This window comes from Ailuropoda melanoleuca, chromosome 3 (assembly GCF_002007445.2).
Source record: "Ailuropoda melanoleuca isolate Jingjing chromosome 3, ASM200744v2, whole genome shotgun sequence".
Classification (NCBI taxonomy): domain Eukaryota; kingdom Metazoa; phylum Chordata; class Mammalia; order Carnivora; family Ursidae; genus Ailuropoda; species Ailuropoda melanoleuca.
In genome coordinates, this window is record NC_048220.1 from 46,398,670 (window position 1) to 46,424,308 (window position 25,639).

Here is a 25,639-nt window from a genome sequence, read left to right on the forward strand (position 1 = left end):
CACTTTTCAAATGCAAGCTCATTTTCAAATAAAAAAAATAGTAGAATGTTTCAGAATTGCTTTCATAGCTCAACTGACACATGCTTCTGGATCTAAGTGGGTTGCTTGTGTTGGAGTAAGGTGGCTCCAGAAGGTGGGGAAAGAGTGGCAGTCTGAGAAAGAAATCTGTGTTAACAACACATGTTGTAGCAGTGTGTGTGTGTGGGGGGGAGGTGTCTTGTGTGTGTGACAGAGAGAGAGAGAGTCTGTAAATAGTGATGAAGAAAATCTCGCATCAACCAAGTCTAAACAAGGTGATTCTGTTTTAGTTTCTAAGAGGCAAGCCTGGAGTGTGATGTTAGTTCAGAAAGCTGAAAGCTGACTATGTGTCCTGTACACTTTGTAAAAGATTTTTAAGCAAACTGAGGTAGCTTCACAGAGCCCGTGCAAAGGAATGTCAGAAAGTAAGAGGGAGACAGCTCCAAGGAGAAAGTTCCTGAGGCAGGGGATGCAAACATGCTGCTTACTAGAGAGGTATACTCCACTGGGTTCCTGGGACATTTCAAGAAGGCTTTCCAAAGCCAGGAGGAAATATCCCTCCGTTTACACTCAATGCTTCCAGGGCTCATCCACACTGTCATGTGGATCAGAGCTCCATTCCTTTTTTATGGCCAAATACTATTTTATTGTATGGATATACCACTTGTTCATCCATTCATCAGTTGATGAACACTTGGGTTGTTTCCAGCTTTTGGCACCTGTGAATAGTGCTGTTACGAACATTGGCATACAAGTTTCTATTTGACTCTCTTCTCCTTGTGGCTTTAATTTGCATTTCTGTAATAACTAAAGATGTGTAGCTTCTCTACATGAGTTTGTTTGCCATCCATAGATCTTCTTTGGTACAGTGTTTAAGTCTTTTGTCCATTTTGAAAAAATGTGTTTGCTTTTTCATTATTGAGCTGTGTGATTTCCTAATGTACTCTTAATACAAGTCCTTGTTGGATACACATTTTGCAAACATTTTTCTCCCAAGATGTGATTTTCATAACAGTGTCATTCGAATAGCACAACATTTTAATTTTTTAAAAGATTTTATTTATTAGAGAGAATGAGTGGGTAGAGGGGAAGAGGGAAGAAAGAATCTCAGACTCCACACTGAGCACTGAGCCCAACTTAGAGCTCAGTCTCACCACCCTGAGATCATGATCTGAACTGAAACCAGGAGTCAGACACCCAACTGACTGAGCCACCCAGGACCCTGGGGGGCCCAGAACATTTCAATTTTGATGAAGTTCAGTTTATTGATTTTTTTTCTTTCATAGCTGATGCTTTTTGTGTCCTAATTTTTAAGAAATCTTTTCTAAAATACACTTTCTTTTAGGAGTTTCGTAGTCTCTGAAATTTTTAGGCCTGTGATCCATTTCCAGTCCATTTTTTATTTGGTGGGACATCAGCACTGAAGTTCCATTTTTCCTTGGATGTGGTTTTCTAGTTGCACCATGCCTGCTGATGTTTTAGCACCAGTTGTAGGCTGGTAGACTGTAGACCCAGGACCCTGGGGGGCCCTGCTGCTGTGTCCCCAAATCTGGCTGTGACTTACTCAGACTCTCAGAGGTTCTTTCTGAATCACACTTGCATACTAGTGTTTTAACAGCCACAAATCTAGGAATTTACATTGTGTTTCCTTGAGCTTTCCAAGCCTTTCTCCCTTGCTGCGTGCCTGCTATGTACCAAGAAGTCTGTTAGCTGCTGGAGTTACACAAAAGTAAAGAGTGGCCCTTGCACTCAAGAAAATAACTAGGCAGAAATTTGTTTCTATGTTTCACATTTTATCGACTCTCCTGAGATTACTGTATTGCAACTTTTTTTTTTTTTTTTAAAGGCCAGCTTCTTATTTCAAGGGAATTTGAGAGCAGATATAGAGTAAAATGTAACGGAAACTACCAGGAAGGTGGTTCATTCAGCTGCATCTCACACTGGTTCATTTGTTGAGTCTTCTTTCCAACAGTTTATGAGGATTCAGAAACTAAAATAGTAGACAGGGATGCCCAGGGTACAGATGGTGATCAGAGAACTTGGGGTACAGGTGATTATGATCTGACATGTTCTCTGGGGTACAGTCAGGAAGCTGCCACTCATTCTAGTACTTCACCATGGTTAACAGCTCTTTCAGGCTCAGAAACAACAGAATGGGAAGTATAGTGGCCTTACGAATTCTCACTCTGCTCGGAAGCATTCCAGCCTTTTTTTTTTTTTTTTTTTTTTTTGCATTTTCTCTTAATACCTGTTTAACCCTAACTCACAATAGTGTAAGATCTTAAGCTAAGTAATACAGGGATTGACTTCTCCCTGCCGAAAAGCGTTTCAGCTATCAAGGCAGGAGAGAGGAAAAATAAAAATGTTAGGCCCAATTCCTTAGTGTTGGGCCCCAGCGTGGCTCGAACGGGAATCTCACTGCTACCCTCTCTCAGCTGTTGAGTGCCTCCAGTGTTGGGTGCCATAGAGAACAGAAGAGTGAAAATACATGGGTCTGTAGACCAGAAGAAGTGTGACATTCCAACAAGCTAGTTGTCCTCTTGGGTGTCCTTTTTTTTTTTTTTTTTTTTTTTTTTTTTTTTTGAAGTCCACTTAATTTTATGATGTAAGGCATTGTAAAACCATAAACTGGTGGTCATCACACTTATGTAGCCTAACCTAGGTTTCAAAAAATGTTGAATTAATTGCCAGCATTTAGTAATTGAGAAATTGCCTATGAAATCTGGGTCCCCAGCTTCTCTGTGAAAATTGGAAGGTCTGGCAAATCTGGGCTCATGTTCCTGTGTGGTAACAATCAGTTGAACGCTAGTACCAGCTGCTTCCTGTAAGACCAGCCATTTGGGCTCCTGTCTCTCCCAACTGGCTTTCCTGATGGTACCTTTCCTACCTGGGTCCTTCAGGGCAGTGGTTCTTAGTCCTGGCTTCACACTGGAATCACGTGAGGAGCTATAAAGGCCACAGATGCCCGTGATCTGCCCACAGACATTTTGATATAATCTCTCTGGGTAAAGACCAGGCATTGGGATTTGTATAAGCTCCCCAGGCAATTATAAGCCCTGTAGTCAGAATTGAGGACCCCTGCTGAGACAGAGTCTTGCAAACTTTAAATTGCACATCAGTCACCTGGGGATTTTGATAAAATGCGGATTGTGATTCAGTGAGTCTGGGATAGTGCCTGGCATGCTGCCTATCTAACAAGCTCCTAGATAGTGCCAGTGCTGCTGGTGTATGGACCTCTCTTTGAGAAGTAAGGCTCTAAGGCATTTGTTGTATTTGTTTTATTTTGTTTTTTGAACCCTAAACTACATACTTGGGTTTCGAATCTAAAGGAATGGTATTCTAGCACTCAAATTATTATAGTAGCTGGAGTGATGGTGGCAAATGAGAGTATCCTGCCAGTTTTGGGGGGAGGACGCTTAGCTCACTGTGGCTGCTGAAAGCCTTTCAGGGTGCTGGGACTTCTGGTCTCAGTTAGGTCTGACTTACAAACCACCTTCGCTGTCACCAGTTGTACATGACGTCCCTATCTCCCTTTGGGAAATTGTACATTCTCTGACATTTGAACTCCTTGGTGGTGGCACCACCTGCCAGACAGCAGTTTGGCTGCTACTGATGGGATGGTGGTGTTTCTGTGCCCATTTGAGCATTTCCTTGCAGTGGTTTTCAGTGTCTGTTCCCAGATACCCTAGGCCTAGAGCTGAGGCTCTCAAACCTTCACTTGCGTGAGACTCCTCGGAAAGCTAATTTAAAAAGATTGCTGGGCTCCAGCCCCATTATTTCTGATTGAGTAAGGACAGAGAATTTGCAGTTCCAACACATCCCCAGGAGAGAATAACGAGGCTTGCCCAGAGACCTAGAGGTTCCCCTTGGCCTCACCACATGGCTTCTTATAACAGTTATTTGTTACGCATCCAGATAAGATTTTGTTTTGGAAAAAGGTTTATTTTAAAGTTTGAGTACTGCTCTTTTGTTGCTTTTTATTATTTCATAGAAATCAATGGAAAATGAAAATTAAAAAGGCTAATGTTAGTGATATTGGGGGGCAGGTATCAGTACAGATCAAACAAAGACTGAAATTATTCACTTTATCAAGAAAGAGCCCTATTGTCCTCCCGTGGGATACTCTTTGGACTTATGGGTCCAGTATGATGGAAAAGATTAAAGAAGATACAACATAAGTTGCTGTAGACCATCTAAAAAAAGGAAGCTCATTTAAAGATTTCATGCGTTTTTAGGTTTTGGGGGAATAGAACGGGGGAATAGAACCCCATCCTAAAGATACATAAGTCCCTTTCCAGGAACTCATCATGTACAAAAGAAGATGACTGGTAAGGCTTCTTCAGACCCAAGCCTAAAGGAAATATCGTAAACATCACAGCAGTTACAGCTCAGCTTACCGGATTGGGTCAAAATAATTCTACCACAGTGTGAGACACCTCATTTCATTTACAAAGCTCAGGCAAACAATAGTAGATGAAGCCCTTCATTTCATAGAGTAGGTGGAAAGGTCGTTGCTTGGGTAAACTCTTAGATAAAGTGGATTCTTAAACATGGGGGTAGCTCTCTCTCCATCTCCACTTCAAGAGACATGTTGGAATAATAAAGGCTAGTACCTGCTACCTAAAGTGGAACTTACTTTTCTATTAGAGTGTGAGTCACCTTTAAAAATGATTTTATTTTCTGAGGATACTGAAGACATTTCAGGATGTTCTTTACTTCCAACACCCACAAGAATAAGGCACCAAATTCAAAGTTTGACAGAAGTTTAAATGTTTGTTTAAAAAAAAAAAAAGGGAGGGGGAATATCCTTGCAAGGAAATGGGGAAAGAGCTGTAGGAAGGGCTCTAGGGCAAGCGGGCTGGGCGGGTGCAGATCTCAAAACTGCTGAAAGAGGAATCTGGGAATAGAGGTTTAAAAAGCGGACTCTTAACATGGCTTAATAGTAAAGGGCAGACCAAACACAGGTTGCTGGCATTCCATCTTACCCGCATTGGAAGGTCCGAATCAACATCAGATTTTTTTTTTTTTTTTGAGCAACTTAATAATGATTCTTAGTGGAAGAATCTGCATTTGAAGGCGAATTTACGGGACAGTCTTATTCACGTGAGTTTCCACTCCCGACACCCTGAGCAAGGAGAGGGGCTCCGCCTGAGCGACCTACATTTGATCCACGATGCAAAGACTGGAAGGGATCAGTCAGCGTGCGCCCTCCTTATCAAACTCACTTCCCTTTTCGCTGGCCCGCCTGGCTCCCGGTGGCGGCGGTGCCAGGCTGCTGGAGCTCGAGGCAGGCTGCGGGCACTAGCCCCTCCGGCTCACCCTTTCACCCTTCGTTCACCCCCGGGCGCCACGCGGGTGGCGTGGTTTTTCCGCCCACTCCCGTGGCCGTACGTACTGGCGAGGCTGAGAATTGCAGGGACTCCCCGCCTTGACGAGCCCTGGAATCGGAGTCCTCCTCGCCCCTGGCACTCCGCTTGGGCGCAAGGGGCTCGAAAAAGGCTGGAGTTCGTCTCCAGACACTCCGATTAGAGACGCAGCCTCTGAGTCTGAACTCGTCCTCCACCTCTCCCAGCCCCACCGCCTCTGGTCCCGGAGACACCCGCGGCTGCATATGCCGCGGGCGGGCGCGCGCAGAGGCAAAGCGCTCCACAGCGGAGGTAGCGCGCGGCCAGGCGGACCGGGGCATCCCGGCTGCCGGGGGCGGAAGGCCAGCCCTGCCGCAGGAAAGGTCCGCAGAGCTGGAGCTCCGCCCCTCCGGCCGCACGGCTCGCAGGCCGGCACAGTGAGTGGCAGCGGCAGGGCGCGGCGCCAGCGGAGAGGGGCGGAGACGCGCGCGCTGGTTGGCGCGCGCTCGGGGGCGGGGCGCTCTGGGCCGGGCCGAAGGCGGGGCCGGGACCGGGCGCTGGAGCTGCGAGCTGACCGAGAGGAGTCGCGAGCAGCTGGAGCGGAGTTGGAGGAAGCGGCGGTCGCGACGAGGGCGGCGGGCTAGCGGGTTGGAGGTGCCGAGCTCGGATCGGGAACGGCGGGCGGGTTGGGGCCGGGTCAGAGGCGCGTCGGAGGCCGCCGCTGCAGCCTGGGCCCCGCAGAGGAAGGAAGCCGGCCGGCGGGGGAGGTAGGCGGCGGCAGCGGGTCCGGGTGTGTGTGTGCCCGGGAGGGGGAGGCAGTGCGTGCGCGCGCGGCTACCGCCGTTCTCTTCCTGTCACCAGCAGCCGCTTCTGCAGAGCCGAGCTGGGGGAAAGCGGGCCGGCCGCCGGCATCGCGGGTTCTCGGCCAGCGTCTTGCGAGCTCTGGCAGTTTCCGAGCTCCCGTTTCCCCGGTCCTCTAACGAGCTGGCTCTGCACGCTGCCGGACTCCTTCGTCCCCTGAATTGCAGGCGATCTCGGGCTTGTCCCCACCCCTTCGTTACCGCACACTTCTGAGGGTCCTTACTGTCGCCTTGTTGCAGTTTTCCGGGGTCCTTCACCGGAGAAGAGCGCCCAGATCGTTGCCTTTGAGTTAGCGGGAAGGAGCGCAGCCTCCCCCGGCCTCCTCCAGCTGCAACCAGGGTCGCTGCCCGGGCCGTTCCCCCGAGCGGGTGGGGCGGCGGTGGTCCCCGGAGCTCGCCCCGAGCCCCCGCCCTCCGAAGTTTGCCTTCCTTCTCTTCCGGGGTGGGGGAAGTGCGCCTCGGGGCGGCTGGTCGCTGGGGCCCCAGAGGCGTCTAGTGCCGGCTGGGCCTGGACAGGTTGTTGGAGGCATATTTAATGGGGTCCTCGAACAGTCCGGAAATCCAGCTTTTTGTAGCGCTGGGCGAGACTGGAGGGACCTGCCCAGCAATATGGAGCCGGCTAGGGAAAGCAAGAGTATGGCAAGCCTGAGCTAAAATATCGTGGGGAAATTGTCTGGCAACCACAGCTCTGATACTCACTTCCCAAGAGCAGAAACTGCCCCGCAGATCACAAGACAAAGAGAACTGAAAAGCTCAGGCCAGCCACTCCTGTACAGATACATACTTTGGTAACCAGAATTCGAGCATGAAATATAAGGGTGTGAGTGGAATGGCTGTTACACGTTGAATGCAGAACGCGTGTGAACTGGATTTGGGGAATTTCTTATGCTTCCCTGAGTGCTATTAATATCCAAAAGGTCTCACTTCCACCGTTAATCCCTGGTGGAGCTACAGCAGTCTTGGTATCCGAGTATGAGTTTACTTTTTATTTGGGGCTTTTTATGACTTTGGAAGCGACACTTTTTTTTTTTCTTTTCTTTTTCTGTTCTGTTCTTTTTCTCTTTGTCATTCAGTGCGAAGTACGACTGGATAAAGCAGTTCCGGGTTTTGAGTGCAGCATTAAGATTGTCATTTTAGTGTAATGAGGTTCAAGTTTTAATTGTTAGGCGGGACATTCACAGAGCTTATTGACCCAGGCATTTATGCTGGATTGTATTTCAATGTTTCATTAGCTTGAGTCACGTTTTGCAACTTTAAAGATGGGTAGGTATTAGCCAGAAAAGATAGGAGGAGACAGGTTCATTTCTGAGGCACACTGTTAAAGTAATGGATTTCCAAGGTGCAAATCACAGAGAATTTGGTGAATTCTGCAGAGAAGGCCACAAATAGTTTTTATCTTTAAAAAAGAACCCCAGACCCACCATTACAGGTTTTTGATAGATCACACTGTTCTTGAAATAAACAGTTCAAATCAGTAGAGGGTAGTTTCTTAGAAACCGAAGTTGCTTAAATTTTGGGAAGCAAGTGTTCTGGTTGTTACAAAGAAAATACCCTAAAGGTAGTTTGGGGGAGGCAGTGTCCCTCTAAAGTTTGAGAAGATGCGTTTGGTTCAGAATCAAGCTTTACACCGGAAAGGTCAGTGGAGGAGACTACCTGCCTTGCAGAATTGCTGGATTATGTCATTGCTGGCCTCTTCAGTTTTTATATGCCCGTTGCAGGTAGGTAATAGTCATACTTTTTTCAAAACAGTGTATAGGTTTTTGTGATTGGAAGGAAGATCTGTGTATCTCATATTTCAAAGTGTGACGTGCTTTTGCTTTTTAACTTCCATCTTGATTTGGGACCTGTTCTTGTTATTTGCATAACAGAACTCTAGCATACATATGTCTATCTGCTGTTTTATCTGCTTTTGTAAAATGATGTTATCACTGTGTCCTTTCACATGCGTGATGCTGATAGTGTGAAAAAGCACTTCACTTCCCATCAATTAATTATATTGTCTTTGCTTAGCTATTTTTTGGAATTTATTAAGATCAGGAAATCCCCACAGCATAAAAAGTTAGTTTTGGGGAACAGAAGTGGTCCAGTAAGTTATAGTTAATACATGTTTTGGTTGTTGGTAGTGGTGCTGGTAGTATGTATTTATCTTGTGGAATTGTCACTTGGACCTCAGCCATTTTTTTAAGGCTTTTGTATCATAAATGCAAACGTACACCACCTACCCAAATCTTGTATTGTTAAAAATGACCATATGTTTTAATTAAATTTTTCCATGAATGCCGTGTAATTTTTAAGGTAGTTTGTTGGTCAAAATTCCCTTTTCTCTTAGTTAGTTCACGGGTCATGTTCTAAAAAGGCATCCATTCTGAAAGATTGTCTACTTGTTGGTGAAGACAGGGACAATTTCAGTTCATCTTTTGTTGTGTTTGCATTGTGTGATTTCGAAAACGCGTTTTATTGAATAAAGAGATGGTGAATGAGCAGATGTAAAGAAAATGATTTTATGGTCAGGTAGGTGATAAAAAGCTGAGATAGTGGTTGCATTTGGGGTTTTGCTTTTAATTCTCTCACCTGTGGGTATACACCGTGCAGAAGAAAATGGAAAGTGCTTTTTTCTGTACATTATACATTTTAGACGGGCTCCCCACAAATATCTCTGTTTTGGAGGGCACAGAGATTTGCCAGTCAACTCGAGAATTGAGCCTCTTAGTGAAGTTCTCAGAAAATGAGGTTACTCGTCAGTGGAAGGAAAGGCTTATCAATTTAGTTTTTTACCTTAGAAGGGACAATATAAATTTTATAACCGTTTTTAATCAAAAACTTAGGTTGTAAGTACTTTTTAAAATATTCACGTTATGTATTGCTCTTTTTTCTTTGTTTTCTCCACCTCCATCCTAATGTGATTTCTTGCTGTGCTTCAGCCAACTCTCTTATTGGAATTACTTGCCTAAAAGAATGGCGATTAAAGGCCATTTCGTGTGCATTATGCCAAATGAACTGAGAAATAGACTACGTAATTACTCATAAACTTGTCTGTTTGGCTTATGTTAGTTGGGTTGTTGTCCCCCCCCCCCCAGTGTATAATGAGCATAGCATAGTTTTTGCTGGAAAAAAAAAATCCTGCTATAAAAACATCTTTGGAGATTTTATCTTCCCAGCATTGTTTTCCTTAAAGTAAATCAAATACATACCCACAGGCACCTGTAGTCAAATAGTTTTCAGGTTAAGGATCACTCCAGAGAGTACCCAAGTGTGAGGAAACTCCACTGGTGTGCAAGAGTGAGTTAATAAAGCGAGGTTCCTGGTCAGGCGTGCCTTGCCCCTCCCCTTCCTAGCTGGACCCCAGTGGTCCAGACCCTGGACTCATTCCCCTGGGGGAGCTAGGGCTGAAACCTCAGGATGCAGCTCACTACCTTTCGTCTCTAGAGGACTCTTTCCTCTTTGAGGGCAGCGACGGAGCCAGCCACCAAACCCTGTTGTACAGGAGTCTTGGCCCCTCCCAGGTCTCCTTTGCCCTGACCTCCAGAGCCACCCCTCTCCCTCAGGCAGGGAGAGTACTAGGTGGGCAAAGTCCACAGGCAGCCCTTTTGTGTCTACTTTACCCTGAAAAGGAATTAAAGGGATAGCAGAGAGTTTTATTTCAGGGTAACTTGAGGGTTCCTTTACAGGAGTTTACAAACCTTTAGAAGCAGCGCAAACAAAAACTCCTAGCAAATATTCCTGTTTCAAATAAGAATTGTATAAATGGCAGTAAGGGGCGTTGAATACTAGTAGTAATAATAGTAGTAATGGTAGCAGTAATAACATAGCTGCAATTTACTGGCTGTGTAACATCAAACAAATCATTTAACTTTTCTGTGCTTGTTTTCTCAACTGTAAGATGGGGATAGTAATTGTATCTAGGATGGTTGTAAAGGTTCAGTGAGTTGATCTATGCAGAACTCTAGGAGCTGTGCCTGGCCTGTAGTAAACACTGTGTTATATTAAGTTCTAATTATCAGGCACGGAGCTAAGTACTTTATATATGTAATTTCATTTAATTCTCATAGTAACCCCGGGAGGTGTAAGTTTGCTTATTGTATCTGTCTCACAGATGATAAAATTGTGCCACAGAGAGATCTGAGTGACTTGCCCAAGGTTAAAAATCCAGACAGTGATGGGGACAGCTGCCTGTGTCTGAAGCTCAGTGCTTATACTAATCCTCTCGTTAAGACTTTCGCAAAATACCATTGTATTTTCATGAGAGGAGAGGGTTCAGATCATCTCCTTCAGTCCTCTCGCTCCACCGCCGTTTCCTCCGGCCTCTTCCCCGTGATGGTGCAGAGAACTGGAACAGTCAACCCCACGGCCTTGCCTGGGTGGTGGGGTGTGTTTCTCAGGCCCCGCAGCAGGAGCACCAGCATCTTTCTGCCAGCCTCCTGGTGAGGACTCCAGCTGGACCTGGGCCTCTCTTCTCTGCCCGCCTGAGGCGTTCCGGCTGGTGTCATCTCTTTGCCTCTGGAGAGTCCTGGGTCCTGGTTGTTTCACCTGGGCTTGTTCCCTACCCCGCCCATCCCCACTGCTCCTCCAGCCTCAGAAGGGCTGCAGGCCGGAGTCTTGCGTTAGACACCCTGCTTGCCCACAGTGTGGAAGCAGCCCTGAGCATCACAGCCCACAACACATTCTGGTTGGTTTGAAAATGAATGGGGATATCTGATAACTGTTACTTTAGGCTTAATCTAACTTTGCTCTGACTTTGATTTTTATGATTTCCAGGATGTTCTATTGGACAGGTGAAGAGATTTTTAAATGATGATTTGTTTTTTTAAAAAGACTATGAATTTAGGTTGGGAGCTTGCCCTAGACTCAGAACTAGCCCAGGGAGGATGGAGAGATGGAATGCAGGAAGTGTAGGCTGTCGGCCCAGGAACCCTCCATCACCTGCAGCCGAGGTGAAGACCCACTGTGTGCTAGGACCCAGCGTGAAACCTTCATTGAATCATAGGATTGGAGCCTATTCCTGATTTACTTCAAGTTATTTAAAAATGTCCTCTATTCCTGTCTCCCCGCCAAGTTTGCTAAATCCTTGTCCTTTGTAAAGGGGGAATGAGTAAGTCAGCAAAGTCAGAGGACTTTTCAAAGAATTTTGTTTGGTTCTTTGCCAGAATGCCTGCGGGTTAGAGGGTTAAGTTGAAAGTTTGCATTCAGGCCTTTCTACATTAAGAAGTCATGGGTTCCTGATTGTCAGGCATCAGACACATTTTATTTTGAGAAACAGAATAGGAATGGCACAGTGTTGTGGCAGAGAGAGAAAATACACATTGATTAATGGTGTGTTGCAGGCAGGCAGTCTTTCAAAGGATTGAAAGATTGGAACACAGTAATTACCATTAAAGAAATTTGGAACTGTTGCATGCGGTATTACGTAAAAATAAGTTAGTTGTTTGTTTATAAAATTCCTTTATATCTTTTGTTACCATAACTTACGTATGCACTAGCTTGGAGCTTAAATCATAAAATTGCATTGCTTATTTGAAAACATTTAATTATGGATAGGTGGGTGTTACCCACGTATAAAACCTTTGCTGTGTTAACAATTATGTTGGAGCTAGGTGGAATTAGTTCGTTGGACCGGTGAATGTAGCCAAAGAGATTGGAGGCATAATTTTGTGAATCTGGGCAGCATATATCCTGTCTATGTGGGTAGTTCGGGCTCCAAATTGATCCTGGGAAGGTTACATCACACAGGTATTGCCAGTGTTTGAGGTTGCTGAGTCTTCTGCAGTCCTGGGGAGAACGTGAGTATAAGAGAAAAAAGAATCTGCCAGTTGTCTGGATAGGATAGTTCTTGTGACTATGGGTTAATGCTCTACATATTCCCCTAGGGAGGAGCTGAGTTGTTAGAAATCGTGTAATCAAGGGGCTGGGGTATCGGTAGGGGGCATAGATGCCAAGAGGGATACCGGTGGCAGAAGCTTCAACTCGTAGAGCAGAAGTGGGCAGGATTCCAGAAGTGATGTACCCAGTATTCTCTCATTCACGAGTTTATAGACTTCTTTGGCAAGGATGCATTTACTGAAGTCTCTTGGAAAGAAAATTTGCATTGTCCAAGAAACTCGGTGGAACTGCTGCCAAGTCGTCGTGGCTTTTTCGGGCAGGTGTGTTTGTAAAAGAGCCACAAACGTTATCAGTGAGGCCACCGTCACAGAGGGTCAATAAAAAGCAGACATTCAGGGTTAATCTGAGGGGTCAGAATGTGCCGGCAGAGAACCAGCATCCTTGACCCTGTGGACACACCTGGGCTGTCCTCAGTCATCAAAGCAAGTTGAATTTGGGCAGTGGGTTCTAGTGGTGTCAAGTCATGTCCCTGGAGCAAGACTGCTTAAATGTGAGCTGTCATTCCACCTCCCAGTTGCTGAGTGTTACTGTGGCCAAGGTATTCAGTTCTCTGTACCTCAGTTTCGTCCTCTGTAAAGTGAGAGTGTGGATAGTACTGCGTCCGGGTTGTGCTGAGTAGTGAACATGTTAATGCTTGTATAGTTCCTAATGAACATTAGGTGGCAATGGTTGAGTGAGCTAATACACACACAGTTCCCAGTAAGAGTTCGATGGTGCCCGTAATGACCATGGTGACAGTGACAGTCATCGAAATGGGTGTGGCCGTCAGAAAGTCTGCAGCCTGCATCGTGGTCCAGGTGCCTGCCCCTTCTCCCTGGCCAAGGCCGCCACGCACTCTGCCACAGGACGCTACCCAGTTGCCGCCCAGATGACTAGTCAGTGCGCCCTCTTCTCTTACAAGGTTGCTGTCCAGCCCCTTAGTTGGCTCTGACTTTGGCCAACCTTGAATTGTTTGGATTGATCTTCCTGGCCTTGACGTGGTGGAGTCCCAGAAGACAGGAATGGTTTGTTCTTATAACCCTAATGTCATAGAAGATGAGGGTTTTTGTTGGGTTTTGGGTTTTGGTTTTTTGTTTTGTTTTTAAATCAGATGAAGGTCCAGAATTCTACGCAGTATTCTTCTCACACGGAAAGTAAGGTTCTCCTTTTAAAAAACGGCGAGGGACAGGAATTAGTAGAGACATCTAGGTCTTTGGCGCCTGGGTTGGGGATTGCTATTCTCAGTCATCAGGTTCCTCAGGGTTCTTTTTCTCCTTGCAAGGATTTATCCTCAGGCTAACATATGCACAGTTTTTGGGTTGGTAAAACCTTGACCAGACGTGGGGCCTCTTCTTAGTATGGTGTCCCCTGTTTAGGAACATGCATTTCTGCCTAGGTGTGCTGTGATCAGGGGCCTGGTGGTGGCTGAGGGCTGTGTGGGGAAGAGAGAGAAACAGACAGGAAGGGAGGGAGGGAGGGCGGGAGGGTAGATATTATATTACCCATTCTGTTGAGAATCTCACCAAACTGGCCCACAGGGTTGTTGAAATAGAACAAGACAGAGGCAGCAGCTGGTGGAAAGATCTATCCAACATACTAGTTGAGGATTTTTTTTTTTTTCCAAAAAGACCTACATTGCCAGGAAAAGCTAACAAAAATTTCAAGGCAGATTTGGAGGAATTAAATTATTCTTAGGCATGTTGCCTGGTTTCCAGGCATTTAGGGATATGTAAATGCTCGTGTTCTTTAGAGTTCTGTGTCTCATTTGTACAGAGTACATTAGTACTAAAAATGAGATTTGCTAGTCCTACATTTTTGTGTGAATTTCTGCAGTGAATATTTAATTTGATTCTGGATCCATCAAAAGGAGAGGTTGTCTTCAAACATAATCTAGTTTATTTTTCTAATACGTCCTGCTGGTTGCTGAAGTTTTGTGTTGTTTTTTTTTTTAATCTGATGACTGACATACAAAGTTAGAATACTATCTCAAATTAATATTCTTACTGCTCAGAGGTTTCCAGTGTTTGTTTTTGCTTCTTGTAATGTTAACTCTCCTAAGAGTGTTATTGTACTACCACTGAGAGGCTCTAACCACGTAAAGTTGAATACTTGACACTTCTGAATACCAGCATCGTGAGCTGTGATTGGATTTTACGTATTAAGATGCATATACTGACGAGTTCCTGTAATACTAAACTTCTCAAGTGGCCCCCTGTTAAAACACATGAAGCTCTCTTTGATAGAGCTCGCTGATGTTTTGTGGCTCTCATTTATTGCTTTGCTACTCGGCCAGCTTAACTGAAACCTTGAAGTTGCTTTTATCCTTTATGATAAAGATAGTGCTGAGAAGTGACCCGAGTGCAGCGTGTGTACCGAGCCCCCTGTGCTGTTGGCAGGCCACGTGCTGACTTTCCCTCTCGAGTCTTTAATTTCTCTGCCTCTACTGTGTTAAAAGAAAAAAAGAGAAAAAAACAAAAAAACTTGCACTCTTCGTTTCCCCCTGCACCAGGCTATCTTCCCAGGGTAATCTCTGGCAGCCGTTTTTACTTCCTCTTCATTTCCTTAGCTCCTTCAATTCTAGCGACTGTCCTCAGTGTCTCTAGACTAGAGTCTGCTTTCTCAGAAGTCAGTGATGACGCGGTGATGGGCAGAGCCCCGGGTTACTTAGCCTTGCCTCACTTTCCCCCTGCTGGAGGCTCCTGCAGGATTTGGTCTTAGGGATCACCTTGTCCCATCCAAATCCTCTTATGCATTGTTTCCCGGACTTAGCTTGTCTCCAAACCTTGACTCTGCTTTTAAGGTTGCATTCAGTGAACCTCAGTGTTTTATCCGTAGATCATTTTTTAACCTTCGATATTTTTTTCCTTCAGAGTTCCTCCATTCCATTGAGTTCAGCCTTGCCTTACTTGCCTTACTTGCAGTTGATCAGATCTGTAGTGGGTTCCCTCTCTCCCCCACCACACTAACCGTTGTATTAAGTGTATTAACCCTAATTAACTCGGGTTTGGCCTTCTGCTCCTGTTCCGTGTTGACTCTGATTCAGGCATCACCACATCCACTCCTGCTTTCTCTGCAGGGTCTCTTGCTTCATTCCTCCCCTTCCGTATCTTCTGATGCCGGCTTGGTTCATGCCCTCAGGGCCTTTCGCCCCCGCCACTGTCCTAGAGCTTTCATCTTCACCCCTCTGTCCCCCCCGCCAGTCCGTGCTGTTCACCATAGGTAGACTGAGATTCTTCAAGTGCATCTCTCATTGTTGCTCCCCTTTCTCCAAGCGCTCTTGGTGGCTCCTGAAGTTAGACCACAGTACTCCCGAGCTCAGTGCAGGCGTGCATCATGTCATATAACCCCTCCCTGTCTTTCTAATCCAGTTCCAGTGCTCCCTCTTTGGCTTCCGACGCTTTGGACTGCCTGTTCTAGCTCTTCCCAGAATACGAAATTCGCTTAGTCACACCTGTACCTAAGATCCTGCCACACATTCCATTCTGTCTGCAGATCCCCGCGGTGAGATGTGGTCTCTCCCTCAGTGGAGCCCAACAGCGTTTCGCCTCTGCCTGTCTTCTGCTGTTTACCTAGTGTTATGGTTCCTTGTGTACCATGCTTATCCGAGAGACATTGCCACATGCCAGCACACCTCCCACCCCTGCCTCATGTTCTTGGAAGGCAGGGACTGTCTTACTAATCTTTGTTGTACATATCATGTTGAGCAATAGTGCACTGGCCCGTGTGTGTATGCCAAATTGATTAAATACTTGTTGAATGGAAATAGAAATTCAAATTCACACAGATGGCAAAGTGTGATGTTCATTCATAAGTCTTGTTTTTCCTTTGCTAGGTGAAGCTCGCGTGTGGAGTGACACAGTCAAATCAGACGCCAGATGGACAGTGTGACAAGAGTGTCAGAAAGGATTGGGCCTCGCTGCGAGAATCAGCCTGGAGGCCAAGTGTTGACGAGCTGCTGAAAAGGAAGCCAGTGGGAGGACTGTGGGCCGCAGAGGAAGTGGCACCCTGTCTTCAGTCACACCATTGATGGAGGACAGATGGACAGCCGGACATTCAGTCACCTCTCCTCTTAAAACTGTGGAGAGTTGTCCTTTGTCGTCTGCTGGGCACATACTAGGAATCTTAACATACTCTCTGAATTCACTTTCCGTAGAAACGTAAGATCAGACTGCAGCGTGTCGCCAGACTCCTCTGTTGCATGGTCACAGACTCGCAACCATGAGTGCCGAGGGCTACCAGTACCGAGCGCTGTATGATTACAAAAAGGAACGAGAAGAAGATATTGACTTGCACTTGGGTGATGTCTTGACTGTGAATAAAGGGTCCTTAGTAGCTCTTGGATTCAGTGATGGACAGGAAGCCAGGCCTGAAGAAATTGGCTGGTTAAATGGTTATAATGAAACCACCGGGGAAAGAGGGGACTTTCCGGGAACTTACGTTGAATATATTGGAAGGAAAAAAATCTCTCCTCCCACACCAAAGCCCCGACCCCCTCGACCCCTTCCTGTTGCACCAGGTTCTTCGAAAGCTGAAGCAGACGGTGAACAACAGCAAGGTCAGTATTCATGAGTGATTGCTTCGTGGCNTTTTGGGGTTTTTTTTTTTTTTTTTTTTTTTTTTTTTTTAAGGAAAAGTCTGAGATTTGTGTCAGGCTGTCACACTCGAGGAAGACCATTTTGGCAAATTTATCTGCATTTATGTATGGTATATAAAAACTTGGTCAGTCATTACAGGACTAGAAATTGGTGTTTGTGGGGTAGACAGTTGTAAACAGAGGGAGATGGTATATGAGAACCTGTTTCGTGAGCATCTTTAAACCGTGTTATTATAGTTGCTGTGGAATTAAACACTATGCATTCTTCCTCTTGTAACTGATACTAATGGATTTAAAATAATCATTTGGGGAAAGTAGAGGGTAAGTCAGTATATTTAACATGAATTGGATTTGTATGGAAAAATGTCAAGAGCAATAAAGTGACCACAGAACTCAGCAGAGAAGAAAGCATTGTTTTTATAACCTGGGATCTCCCTCTTGGTTTCCTCTCCAGAAACACTCTGGCTGAAGCTGCCTAATCCCACACTCAGTATAGATGCAGAGGGAGTTCTTTCCCTTGAGGGGCAGGGTCATTTGTAGCATTATTGCCTCTAGTGTGCTTGGCTGTCATGGGGGGGAAAATTACTGAATGCTTTTCTTAAATGGAAACCACCTTGATTCAAAACCCGCTCCTTGTTTATTATTGGAGATGGTCCACACTCGCGCTTTGTGCACAGCTGGTCGTTTAAGGTTTTTCTGCTGTTCAGTGTCATGCAGAGACAAGCCCTTTGCTCAGCTTTGCTGTTATGACCTTTGTTAAATACTTATTTCCTCGTTAGTAAATTTCAAGCTTTTTTTTTCTCGCAATTTTTTTTTTTTTAAATTCTAGGACTGAGAAAGGTTTGGCAAGGTAGGTTTGAAACAGGTGCACCCAACCGCAGCAGCTGCATGTTAAATACAACTGCGTGTGGCATTACAGTGTATCTCTGGGAGGGATTCTGACACTCTTATGCCTTCTTTAACGTTGGCTTATTCCAGCACATATGAAGGAGGTAACACGAGAATAAAGGAGCAGAATGCAAGGAGAAAGAGATACCTGAAGGGACACGCCCTTTCCTCCCCTGCCCGAACCAAAAGAGATACTTGTTTGATAAACATGACACCGTACTTTATAAATAATGTCCAAATAATGTCTACAGTTGAAAAGTAAAAGTTAATTTTTCTTTGCAGGTAAGTCAGAAAACCTTGACTGCGTATGTAGATGGGTTTTGTCAACCATTGCATTTCACTGAGCAGATTAAAGGTGTATACATTACTGTTTTTTCCCCACCAAACTACATATTTTTAATTTGGCTGTTTATTTTTGAAGTTTAAAAAAAAACAAAGTAGGCTGATTCAAAAGGAAAAATTATTTAATTTGTCCCAGGATACAAAAGATGACAAAACCCTACAAGTATCTGTGTTGGATTAGAGAAGGTTCCTTAAAAGGTGGGAAAAGGGGCATCTTGTCAAGATTAGTGACACAGATTTTGTAAAAATAATTTCTGAGCAAAATTGCATTTGATAACTGCTATTAGGTGTAACTTTCATTATAAGCAAAATGATTTTTCTCTTTTTAGGTCCTAAACTATTTTACAAGGCTTGCGTTCTCATGTGATGTGGTGACAATGGAGATTTTTCACAGCCTTTTCTTTTTTCTTTGTAACACACAAAAAGGTAGAGTAATTGGAAATTTTTAGCAGAATTTAGGGAAGAAACCCATGATAATGTGCCTTCAGGTATTAGACAAGAGCGGGCCTAAATGTAAATGAGAAATCCGGAGTCACTGAAAGGTTGAAGAGACAGTATGGGGAGGTTGTGAGGGGAGCGTAGTACTAAACGTTACATTTCCCGGAGATGTTAGTCTTCTGTCCTCATTTAAATAGGATTTGTCTGGAATGAGAATTCAGTAGCTCCTCCCAGTTGCATGTCACATTGATAAGGAAAGTAGTTATAAGGGCAAACATATATGTTGAAACCATGGGAGTCTGGTTTCTTTTGCCCATGTGGATGTTTATTTGGAAGCCTTTGCAGTGACAAATTGTGGGACAGCGAGAGAGGATAGTTCTTTTCTTACTGTAATTGAATTATTCAGCACTTTTTTCTTTTTAAACCCCCCCCCCCACGTGATTTAACCTGTTTGTAGTGTTTGACTTTGTTTTACTTAGAAGGTTACCCTCGAGGCCTGGGATCAAACGCAGGGCTCCTGTTGAGATAGTGTCATAGGGAGAGTTGGCACTCCCCCGTAATGGGCAGGGGTTAGAGAGAGGGTGCTCACTCCTGCCTGCGTGCTAATTGTGTGGTTCTTGTCTCCTGCTCTTGCAGCCTTCTCCCTTCTTAAAAGAAAGTTGTGATTGGACTCTGGCCAGAAGTAGACTGTGCGAGGGATTCCTCCTTACATAATAGAACCCACTTTTCCACTTTTCCTTGAATGTTTCTGGAAATAAAGCTGTGAAATTGAGCTTTTGAGACTCATTTGAGAATCTGCTAAACCTTCCACCGGTACATTTTGCATCAAGTCTCTTAGGAAGCCCAGTCTGTCGATTGAATTGAATTTGTTCTTTGGACATTGTTGCATTTACCGGCTTCAAAGTCATTCAGTAAACATGAACTGCATCCCTGTTTTGTGCTGGGAAGTTGCGATGAAAAATGAGGTCAAGATTCGAGAGAGATATCATGCCTTCTGATAGCGTGTGCTTCCCCCTCCCACCTCAGGGCTGTGCTTCCTCCCCTCCACTTGGCCAGCTCTTCCTCACACTTCCCTTGGGCAAACCTTCTCTCCCCTCTGCTCCATCTTCTCATGGAGGCTGGCTTTGCTCACCCTGCTTCACGTGGTGACCTGCCCCTCTGCTTTTGCAAACCATTTATTATCTAACCTCCTATAGAATTTACTTCCCATGTTGGTATTTACTGTCTCCTCCCTCTGCTAGATTGCAGGCTCCATGATGGTGGGGCTCTTGGTTGTTCCTCCATGATCCCAAGTATCTAGAACAGTGCAATAGGTTCTCAGTGGATACAGGCTTGCTTTTGAGGTTCTTCCTCTAAATGTTTCACATCCCAGGTGACTTGAAAGGAGAGCCATGCACTCTGTGTCACGGACAGGCGCACGAGACTGTAACAGCCCGCTCTGTTGTTAGGAATCACAGCTGCTTTGTTTTCACATCATTCACATCTGAGGAATCTTGCAGCTTTGGCCTTGACCATTGCATACTATGTCTCCAAAACTGTTATTTTCTACTCCAGTGCTTAGGATAGATAGTTCTGCTAGTGGGAAAGCGTGTTAAGCTGATAGTGGGTTCTGTCAGCCACTTAAGTAAAGTGATTAGAACATGTGTCAAGATCAGCGCGTGTCCTCAGGCACAGGTTTTATTCCCTCTCCCCTCCTTTCATCTCCTTCCCTTTGCCTGGGGGCTAATATTGCCAAGAGGAGTGTCGCGTTACACTTTCCCACAGTTTCATGAAGCCCTGTTTGATCTACTTTGGCGAGAACCTCCTCGGTGTTCTGCACAGGTGAGGGGCGTGCAGCATGGGTGTCACTTGGTCCATAGGGGAGCCATGCTGGGGAAACACGGAACCCTAGCTCTTTGTGCATTAGGCTCTTCAGACACCGGCATTCCATTCCCAAACACACAACCCCCATTCAGCCACGGTCCCTATTTGGTCCCTATTTCTCCGTACACTGCAGATGAGGAAGGTGGAGATGTAGGGATAGGGGAATGAAAATGCATTCCTTTCTTTCATCGGCAGCTGTCCCCTGGGGCTATTTCTTGAGACCGTATTTTGCGATTCGTTCATTAAAGTCATGCTAACGCACCGTATGTAGACTAGTGGGATTCTAGCGACTAGAACCTGGCTTATTGTATGGACCAGTGACCATGTTAGTATGTGTCTGGGACACTGGAATCTGCTAACCTGAGAAACCACTCACCGATCCGAGTTCATACTGACGTCCGTCCCCCACCCACACCCCTTACCAGCCCCCACTTCAGACAATGACAGTGAGTCCCAGGGCCCAGCTGGTTCCACATATAAAACAAAAAGCACACATTGGGTGAGGCCTATTTTAAATTTTGATCAGATTTCTTTCTAAGCAGAAAAAGAAAAAAGCTTGTAAACTTATCTTTGTTTTCAAGGTTTTCCTGGCCAAGTTATTTTTACATCTCTCACACTCAGCATCTGAGTGCCCCTCCGTGGATGTCATTCCTCGTCTAGAAAGCAAGGCTGTAATAAATCACCTAAATTGACTACCCTGTACAGAGGCACAGAAGATAGTGACCTGATCCCAAATTACACACCTTTGCTGAGCCTTATGGTCATAACATACAGCTCTTGCTCACCCACATAGTACCCGTGAAAGTAATTTGCTTTGCTTCACGAATTCCTGCCTTTATGAGTTCTGCTTTCATTCAGATTTTGCCTTGTCATAACTTTCTTCACCTTTTCTCCTACTTAAGTGAGACTTTGCTGTGACGTTTTGTCCTGTTGAGCTCCCCTGAATGGTGTGGGGTGAGACATCGGACTTGTGGTGCTGACTGCCGGTTCTGCATTGACCGTGCTGCTTTTGTGAGAAAGCAGGTCTGGTTAAAGGGTATTTGAAGATCAAGGCCTTAGAACCCTGCCTCTAACGACCCACTGGAAAAATTAATCAGAACACTAGAGATTTTTACCCAGATACAAAAATTAAAGTGTTTGACCTCTGTGTTTTTAGATGAAATGAAATACATTTCCAAAAGATATCATCAATATAACTGACTAAAGAGTAGGTCTGGAGAAACAAATGTGATAATTATTTTTTATAGAATCAGATGAGCTTAACCACTTCTTTTAAAATCCCAGAAGGAATTACTCCTGTATTAAGTTACGTGTTATAATATAGTTCTTCTGCTTGAGTGCCAACATTTCTATTCTTTTTTTTCTATTTTGAATCTTTTTACTAAATGCTTGATTTTTAAGACATTTGTCCTGTGAATTTTAAATTTAATTATTTTGTCTCCCCAGAAATGTGAAGAGAAAGTAACCCTAGTTAATAATTGGCATATCCACGGTTAGTTGAGAAGGAAATTGACAAACAGAGAAAAGATTTTCATTTCTTTCCTTTTCTTTCTTGCTTTTTTTTAGCAAGAAAAGTTCTGGCCTGACCTGGCTGGCCATGTTAGGCATTAAAAGCAAACCCTAAGGGGGGATGAGTAGGGAGTTCCTCTTGGTACTCCCAGAGAGGGAGACATTCCTCCCTCCTTGCTCCAGTCTGTTATTTGGCCAGAAGGGCTTGATTTTTTCTTTCCTGGAGCTGGTGACAATTGAGTTCAAGGTTACAGATAAGACATTCCTTGAGGAAAAGATTTCTGCCATGTTACCATGACACGTGTCATTTAGAATCACAGAGCTATGATATGCAGGTTGTATTTTTTTTAGGTGAGATATACGTTCAGATGATTTCATTAAGGCTTCTGGCTTTAGACATTTCACTCTGTTCTCTTCCCACCCCCACCCCCCCACCCCCCCGCAGAATGGGTAAAGCGTCCAAAGTCCATATCTGTACTACCTAAATAAAACCTTCACACCTCTGATTTGAACAGGATCTCTATTAAGTGGAGTGAGTCTATTTTGTTTCCTAGCAACCAAGCTAATGGTGATGTTCTAATAAAATCTTCCTTGTCATAAAAGTACAACTCTATATTTTGAAAATGTTTCTTTTTTAGTTTAGTTGTCAGTAGATTCTTTGATAACTTTGACGTCCGTCTTCTCTGGTTCCTAGGTGAATGCATCTTTGTCTAAAACAGGAGACATTCTGATTAATAAGCGCTTCTCCAGTAAGTCAGAGTTTGAGAAAACAAACAATCGAAATCCTTAAAGTCAACAACAAATCGTGCCTTACATCTGCTAAGTAGCATCCAGAAAGGGGAGAATTTTGTACCTCTGGCAGAAAAGAATACGAAATACGTGATGCCATTTACATATCCATGTTTTTCTTAGTAAAAGAAAACAGATGTTAGCAGCAGAGCTGGCTGTTGCATATATGTGTGTCTTTGTTGCGAACAAATTTCCATGAGGAATGACATAAAATTGGTTTGAAGGCTGAAGAGGGAGAAAATAACGTGGTGTGATAGCTAGAAATGAGAAGCATAATTGCATGATGGATTATATCTAATGTTTTGAGGTCTTGGTTGATTTTATGGCGTTCCGTACCAAAACAGTTCTTAGGCTTTCATTGAAACTAATCTAATAGAGGAGGTCAGAGTGTACTAGCAGTTGGCTTTATTTTAATTCCTTGGGTATAATTTCCCTAAAATGTCAAGTTTAACAGAATACTGTCAGAATACTTGATCAGTGTGTTATTCCTCCTTACTAATTTCTATAAACGACCACAGTATTTTGTTTTTACTGTGAGAATACCATGCACCATACATTTTTAAAATGATCTGATAAAATAGAACTTTGCAATTGAAAATAAAAACAAGCAGCAGATCTTTCTGTTTAATTATGTATGCAGAACTTTGTCCCAGTGGCTCTATGCCCTCTAAAGTATGGCTGTCATTTTCAGGAATACCTTTTCTGGACACTGTCTTGCTTGCGGGTGTTGGCATTCATCTGCTCATCTACTTCTAGTTGGTAGCATGTATTACATGGTGCCTGTAGATTCTCTTATCCTGTCACAGTTTGATGCATAGTGAAGTTCTGACTGTGAATTTATTAAACTGTGTTGTAGGAAACTGTTTGTAATTTGGTGATCAAATTTGATATCCGAGATAGCAAAGATGTTGGTATAAGTACAAATCTCTGTGATACATTACTTGAGTCAGAAATTCTACTCTCCTTCCTATAAATTCCTTAATCCCTCTAATCCTAACATTCTCTAATTGTAAAATAAGAAATACTGTCTCTTCTGACTTCTGACTGTATTTTTCTTTTAATCTTGCTGACACTTGGTCAGTAAAAATTTCTCTATTCCTACTCATAAGAATTGTTGAGAAACATAATCCAGAAAACTGAAGTTGTCACTAGTAGTGTTTCCCCAGTACTTCAGCCCAGAAGGCAGAAGAAGGGTAAGCAGTGAAGGGACTTAGGTCGGAAAAACAAGCTAGGATGGTTGGGCAGATGTGCTCGTGCGACCTCATCGCAAAATCTGAGGTGTAGGTTGGGCTGTGAGATCAGATGGGATTATTGCTAACAAAGGTGCCAAATTAATAGCAAGATTTTGCGAAACTGTGTGCTGTATGATCTTAAGATATATTCCACCAGTGTGAGAATTTGTGCCCTCGCTCTGCTGGCGGACTCTCAGGAATCACTGACATCTAATTGGGTTTGTGACTTCCAGTTTGACACCTTGCAGTTCACGAGTGAATCGGGAGATATTCATGGAATGCCTGCCTTGTACTGTGTCTCTGTGGTGTAACAGAATGCGTTGACATGATAGGAGCTCAGAGTTCCCAAGGCTTTGTCTTCTGGGTTTTTTGTTAAATTCTCCAAGGCTGGTAGACAGGGTGATGGTTCTAACATTTGTCTATTCAGGCTATGAAGATTGGTTTATTCAGAGCTCTTCAGATGTATGGGGTAGAGGTATCAGCATGTGCCCAAGAGGTGACATATTCGCATAGATAGTTGGGGGGGTCATCCTCATCCTCCAAGCTTTACCCCGAGGACGGAGAGTGCCACAGTGCCCTCCGACTTGGCACATGGTACCATTGACACTGTGACAAAAAGTCGGCCCCAGCTTGTGGCTGGCTCCTGGCAAATTCAGTTTTCAAAATTATTTCAGGTTGTAAATAAGACGATCTACTGTGAATCCGCATTAAACACCGCTAGGTTTATTTTTATCCTATTTTTAAACATAATTTTTAACGTTCTTTATCAGTGAACGGTTCGTTCGAAATACATCTTTCTATCCCTGTGTCCTAATTGTAGAAACAGAGTTGAGTGTTTGTATCATTACTTTATAATTTGAAAGTATTTTAGAACATTGCTAACTTTCTTTTTTAGGTAGCGAAAAAGTAAATTTCCCATTGTTGAAGGAGAAAGATTGATTCAAAAAGGTTAGAGCAGGGTGACTTTATTGCTAAATAATATTGATCTTCTGCTAAGTACCAAGGAATGAGATTTAATGAATTTGGCTAGGATATATCAGAAGTATATAGTGTAGTCCTTATACCACACTCGCCCATGGATGTTATTTAAATGCTGAAAATGCCTTTTTCAAAATGTACCTTAAACTAACAAAATAAATGTCACCAAGGCTTTAAAATTAAAAAAAAATTTTTTTTTTTTAAAAAGGACCATAAAATTTGCAGACTTAACTGTTTGCCAANATGGATGTTATTTAAATGCTGAAAATGCCTTTTTCAAAATGTACCTTAAACTAACAAAATAAATGTCACCAAAAAGGACCATAAAATTTGCAGACTTAACTGTTTGCCAAGCTTTCTGGTAGGCTTTTCATAGACATTTTTCATTTGATTCTTACATCCACCCTGCAAAGATTGCATTGTTATAATCATTTTCCAGATTAAGAAGCTAAACCTCAAATGATTTTGTAAATATTTAAAAAGAAGGGGACTTCAGAGAAGGGGCATTCCTAGGGTTCGGAGCCTTCCAGTAGGCAGCTGTGTGGATCTTGTTAAGCAGTCTTTTGTGAAGTTATCAGTAACTGAAGAAACCAGATAGTTTCAGCTTTTTGGGTGGTCTTTAATTATGTTTGTTTTATCTTTTAAGTTTCATTGGCTGTTACATTCATACAACCACACAACAAATTACCTTTGTTTTACATACAACTCACAGCATTTTCTCATGTCTGTTAAATATATTAAAGGTTTGAGTTACAAAAAGACTGATGAGACCATGAAACTAAGACAAAGTTTTGGGTATATGTATGTGTATGTGGGTTTTTTTGGGAAGAAATAAACCTTGATCAGATCCTCTGAAGTTACATACCATTGATAAATGATTTTCCCTCCATGTCTGTTATTTGGGAGAAAGTTACTGTCTGTTTCACA

The 25,639-nt window shown here is 43.8% G+C and overlaps 1 protein-coding gene across 3 annotated transcripts in view; it reads left to right on the forward strand.

Annotated features, from left to right (window-relative positions):
- Positions 1-5,895: 5,895 nt before the first annotated feature.
- Positions 5,896-25,639, forward strand: part of PIK3R1 (phosphoinositide-3-kinase regulatory subunit 1) — an 82,282-nt gene continuing 62,538 nt past the window's right edge. Inside the window, exons 1-2 of one of the 3 annotated variants that reach the window (XM_034656312.1) lie at positions 5,896-6,017; positions 15,912-16,634. In XM_034656312.1, the coding sequence (XP_034512203.1) occupies positions 16,298-16,634 (337 nt within the window). In that variant the 5' untranslated portion in view covers positions 5,896-6,017; positions 15,912-16,297. Of the gene's footprint in view, positions 6,131-7,802; positions 7,942-15,911; positions 16,635-25,639 lie in introns of those variants that run through there. The other 2 variants (XM_034656311.1, XM_002915883.4) reach the window with 2 other exon arrangements.